Source organism: Petromyzon marinus, unplaced genomic scaffold, assembly GCF_048934315.1.
Source record: "Petromyzon marinus isolate PM22_M1 ecotype Great Lakes invasive population unplaced genomic scaffold, UKy_Petmar_22M1.pri1.0 PM_Scaffold_42, whole genome shotgun sequence".
Lineage (NCBI taxonomy): Eukaryota > Metazoa > Chordata > Hyperoartia > Petromyzontiformes > Petromyzontidae > Petromyzon > Petromyzon marinus.
Genome location: NW_027423413.1, coordinates 240,776 through 246,330, shown reverse-complemented (window position 1 = coordinate 246,330; position 5,555 = coordinate 240,776). Strand labels below are relative to the sequence as shown.

Here is a 5,555-nt window from a genome sequence, read left to right as displayed (position 1 = left end):
AAACACCATGCAATTGTAAGAACTATATACAGCACTGTACAATAAAAGACATTACAACAGAGGCTGTACCATTAATAAAAGTGCCAATACTTTAAACACCACACACTTGCGAATTCTCTGTAAACAGATAAAAGTTAGGTAACTTTATGAGACCTCCTTTGCCAGTAACAAGATATAGTAATAGGTTTTACCCTTTTAACTGGCACAAAAACTGACACCTTTATACAAGGGATCATGTTTGCAATAACCACAACACAAGCAGTGGCGTCTTCTGGTCCAACACCAGTGGAGACTAAAGGGCTCTAAGAAAAGCCGTCTCGGGTGTGGACCAATCAAATTCAAGGACAGTGCTAATATTATTATCAGAGTTGTCTTTTTTTGTTTGCATTTGGACTGCTTGTGTTGTGGTTATTGCAAACACGATGCCTTGAATAAAGGTGTCAGTTTTTTTTGTGCCAGTTAAAAGGGTAAAACCTATTCCTATATCTTGTTACTGGCAAAGGAGGTCTCATAATGTAAAGGCTCACCCCGAGCCCTCAATACTCTGATGGTGCGCTGTTTTTGAGTTGTACGCCTTGTGGTGTCATCTGGTGCAACACCAGTGGAGAGACTAAAGGGCTCTAAGAAAAGCCGTCTCGGGTGTGGACCAATCAAATTCAAGGACAGTGCCAATATTATTATCAGAGTTGTCTTTTTGTTTGCATTTTGACTGCTTGTGTTGTGGTTATTGCAGACACGATGCCTTGAATAAAGGTGTCAGTTTTTGTGCCAGTTAAAAGGGTAAAACCTCTTCCTATGTTAGGTCACTTGCCAAGCCCTGTGTAGAGACTGTAACAGTGGCTGCAGTGATACCTGGGTGCACGCCGCTTTGGGATGTGTCGAATTTGGTACACGCCGTGTTTTGACGAGAGAAAAACACGTCTTGTGGTATGACGCCTTGGGGTATGACGCCTTGCTTGGGGTATGACGTCTTGGGATACGACGTCTTGCTTGGGGTATGACGTCTTGCTTGGGGTATGACGTCTTGGGGTATGACGTCTTGGGGTATGACGTCTTGCTTGGGGTAAGACGTCTTGCTTGGGGTATGACGTCTTGCTTGGGGTATGACGTCTTGGGGTATGACGTCTTGCTTGGGATACAACGTGTTGGGATACGACCTCTTGGGATATGACGTCTTGGGGTATGACGTCTTGGGGTATGACGTCTTGCTTGGGGTATGACGCCTTGCTTGGGGTATGACGTCTTGCTTGGGGTATGACGTCTTGGGGTATGACGTCTTGCTTGGGATACGACGCCTTGCTTGGGGTATAACGTCTTGGGGTATGACGTCTTGCTTGGGGTATGACGTCTTGGGGTATGACGTCTTGCTTGGGATACGACGTCTTGCTTGGAGTATGACGTCTTGGGATACGACGTCTTGGGGTATGACGTCTTGGGGTATGACGTCTTGGGGTATGACGCCTTGCTTGGGGTATGAAGCCTTGCTTGGGGTATGACATCTTGGGGTATGACGTCTTGCTTGGGGTAAGACGTCTTGCTTGGGATATGACGTCTTGCTTGGGGTATGACGTCTTGGGGTATGACGTCTTGTTTGGGGTATGACGTCTTGGGATATGACGTATTGCTTGGGATATGACGCCTTGCTTGGGTATGACGTCTTGGGGTATGACGTCTTGCTTGGGATACGACGTTTTGCTTGGGGTATGACGTCTTGCTTGGGGTATGACGTCTTGCTTGGGGTATGACGTCTTGGGGTACGACGTCTTGCTTGGGGTATGACGTCTTGCTTGGGGTATGACGTCTTGCTTGGGGTATGACGTCTTGCTTGGGGTATGACGCCTTGCTTGGGGTATGACGTCTTGCTAGGGGTATGACGCCTTGCTTGGGATACGACGTCTTGGGGTATGACGTCTTGCTAGGGATATGACGTCTTGGGGTATGACGCCTTGCTTGGGGTATGACGTCTTGCTTGGGGTATGACGCCTTGCTTGGGATACGACGTCTTGGGGTATGACGTCTTGCTAGGGATATGACGTCTTGGGGTATGACGTCTTGCTTGGGGTATGACGTCTTGCTTGGGATACGACGTCTTGGGGTATGACGTCTTGCTAGGGATATGACGTCTTGGGGTATGACGCCTTGCTTGGGGTATGACGTCTTGCTTGGGGTATGACGCCTTGCTTGGGGTATGACGTCTTGCTAGGGGTATGACGCCTTGCTTGGGATACGACGTCTTGGGGTATGACGTCTTGCTAGGGATATGACGTCTTGGGGTATGACGCCTTGCTTGGGGTATGACGTCTTGCTTGGGGTATGACGCCTTGCTTGGGATACGACGTCTTGGGGTATGACGTCTTGCTAGGGATATGACGTCTTGGGGTATGACGTCTTGCTTGGGGTATGACGTCTTGCTTGGGATACGACGTCTTGGGGTATGACGTCTTGCTAGGGATATGACGTCTTGGGGTATGACGCCTTGCTTGGGGTATGACGTCTTGCTTGGGGTATGACGCCTTGCTTGGGATACGACGTCTTGGGGTATGACGTCTTGCTAGGGATATGACGTCTTGGGGTATGACGTCTTGCTTGGGGTATGACGTCTTGCTTGGGGTATGACGTCTTGGGATACGACGTCTTGGGGTACGACGTCTTGGGGTACGACGTCTTGGGATATGACGTCTTGGGGTATGACGTCTTGGGGTATGACGCCTCGCTTGGGGTATGACGTCTTGTGATATGACGTCTTGGGGTATGACGTCTTGGGATATGACGTCTTGGGGTATGACGTCTTGCTTGTGATACGACGTCTTGGGGTATGACGTATTGTGATATGACGTCTTGGGATATGACGTCTTGGGGTATGACGTCTTGCTTGTGACACGACGTCTTGCTTGTGACACGACGTCTTAGGGTATGACGTCTTGGGATATGACGTCTTGGGATATGACGTCTTGCTTGTGACACGACGTCTTGCTTGTGACGCGACGTCTTGGGGTATGACGTCTTGTGATATGACGTCTTGGGGTATGACGTCTTGCTTGTGACACGACGTCTTGCTTGTGACACGACGTCTTGGGGTATGACGTCTTGTGACACGACGTCTTGCTTGCTAGAACTTGTCTGTGTCGGGATGATTCTCCTCGTCCCCGCGTTCACGACTGAGTCAAAGCGCGGCTCCTCAGCCTGCCTGTACATCTCGTTCAGTGCACCAGCCCCTTGCCGTGCAACTCTCCGTCAACTTTCACGAGTTTCCTCGTCATGTTAACGCCTCTCGGCAACGTGAAGTGACGTTACAATTTGTCTTAAATTCGTTTTCATCTATTCGTGCATTCAGTTTTAATTTTACGTATGCATTTTTAGTACTAAGTAGTGTCTAAATGAGTTAATACAGCACCATTAATGTATAATATGCCGTGTAAAATATTATTTCTTATACTCTGGAACGGATTATTTCCTTTTGCTGTATTTCCTGTGGGTAAATTTCGTTTTGTGTTCGTCATTTTGGGTATAAGTCCTCCCTTCTGTAACGAATTAGCGACGTACAGCGAGGTACCGCTGTATGTTAAACATCGCACTATTTAGAACTAAATACCATAAGGGTGAAGTTACGTAACATTCCATGCCCTGTATAGACATTGTAACAGTGGCTATCGGTTAAACACCACGCACTATTGAACTATATATAACAGAAAAGTTACGTAACAGGCCATGCTCTGTATATACATGTGGTGAGAGTGGCTATATCTTAAACAGTACACACACAATTTAGATCCATATACTGTACAATAAATGCAAAGTAATATAAAATAGCACGTCTTTTATATATAAACATTATAACAGTGGCTACACATGAAACACCAGACAATTGTAAGAACTATATACAGTACTATACAATAAATGCAAAGTTTGATAAAAGAGCAAGCCCTGTATACATTATAACAGAGGCTATACCTTTTGATTTAAAGCTTTCGTGACTGCAGGGATTCATATTCTTGGTTCTTTCGGTAAAGTCACCACGTTGAAGGGAAACAATAAAATAATAAAAAATATATAAACCAATAAAATTCTCACGACGTTTCGAGTGCAAATATAGAATTCACTTTGTACCTGTAGCTAACTTGATTCTGAATAAAATATATAATTCACTTTATATCTGTAGCTAACTTGATTCTGTCTAAAATATAGAATTCACTTTGTACCTGTAGCTAACTTTATTCTGACTAAAATATAGAATTCACTTTGTACCTGTAGCTAACTTGATTCTGACTAAAATATAGAATTCACTTTGCATCTGTAGCTAACTTGATTCTCTCTAAAATATAGAATTCACTTTGTATATTCACCTAACTTGATTCTGACTAAAATATAAAATTCACTTTGCTCCTGTAGTTAACTTGATTCTGACTAAAATATAGAATTCACTTTGTATATTCACTAACTTGATTCTGACTAAAATATAGAATTCACTTTGTACCTGCAGATAACTTGATTCTGACTAAAATATAGAATTCACTTTGCATCTGTAGCTAACTTGATTCTGTCTAAAATATAGAATTCACTTTGTATATTCACCTAACTTGATTCTGACTAAAATATAAAATTCACTTTGCTCCTGTAGTTAAATTGATTCTGACTAAAATATAGAATTCACTTTGCATATTCACTAACTTGATTCTGACTAAAATATAGAATTCACTTTGTACCTGCAGATAACTTGATTCTGACTAAAATATAGAATTCACTTTGTACCTGTAGCTAACGTGATTCTGACTAAAATATAGAATTCACTGTGTACCTGTAGCTAACTTAATTCCGACTAAAATATAAAATTCACTTTGTACCTGTAGCTAACTTGATTCTGTCTAAAATATATAATTCACTTTGCTCCTGTAGCTAACTTGATTCTGTCTAAAATATAGAAATCACTTTGTACCTGTAGCTAACTTGATTCTGTCTAAAATATAGAATTCACTTTGTAACTGCAGATAACTTGATACTGACTAAAATATAGAATTAACTTTGTACCTGCAGATAACTTGATTCTGACTAAAATATAGAATTCACTTTGTACCTGCAGATAACTTGATTCTGACTAAAATATAGAATTCACTTTGTCCCTGTAGCTAACTTGATTCTGAATGAAATGTAGATTTCACTTTGTATCTGTAGCTAACTTGATTCTGACCAAAATATAGAATTCACTTTGTACCTGTAGCTAACTTGATTCTGACTCAAATATATAATTCACTTTGTACCTGTAGCTAACTTGATTCTGTCTAAAATATAGAATTCACTTTGTACCTGTAGCTAACTTGATTCTGACTAAAATATATAATTCACTTTGCTCCTGTAGCTAACTTGATTACGACTAAAATCTAGAATTCACTTTGTCCCTGTAGCTAACTTGATTCTGACTAAAATATAGAATTCACTTTGTCCCTGTAGCTAACTTGATTCTGACTAAAATATATAAATCACTTTGTAACTGTAGCTAACTTGATTCTGACTAAAATATAGAATTCACTTTGCATCTGTAGCTAACTTGATTCTGACTA

At 42.0% G+C, this 5,555-nt stretch overlaps 1 protein-coding gene across 1 annotated transcript in view; it reads left to right on the top strand.

Annotated features, from left to right (window-relative positions):
- LOC116958134 (uncharacterized) overlaps positions 1 to 2,917 on the top strand; it is a 77,018-nt gene extending 74,101 nt beyond the window's left edge. The window contains exon 19 of the mRNA XM_076064396.1: positions 2,911 to 2,917. Within this exon, the coding sequence (XP_075920511.1) occupies positions 2,911 to 2,917 (7 nt within the window). The remainder of the gene's footprint in view (positions 1 to 2,910) is intronic.
- The last annotated feature ends 2,638 nt before the right edge of the window (positions 2,918 to 5,555 follow it).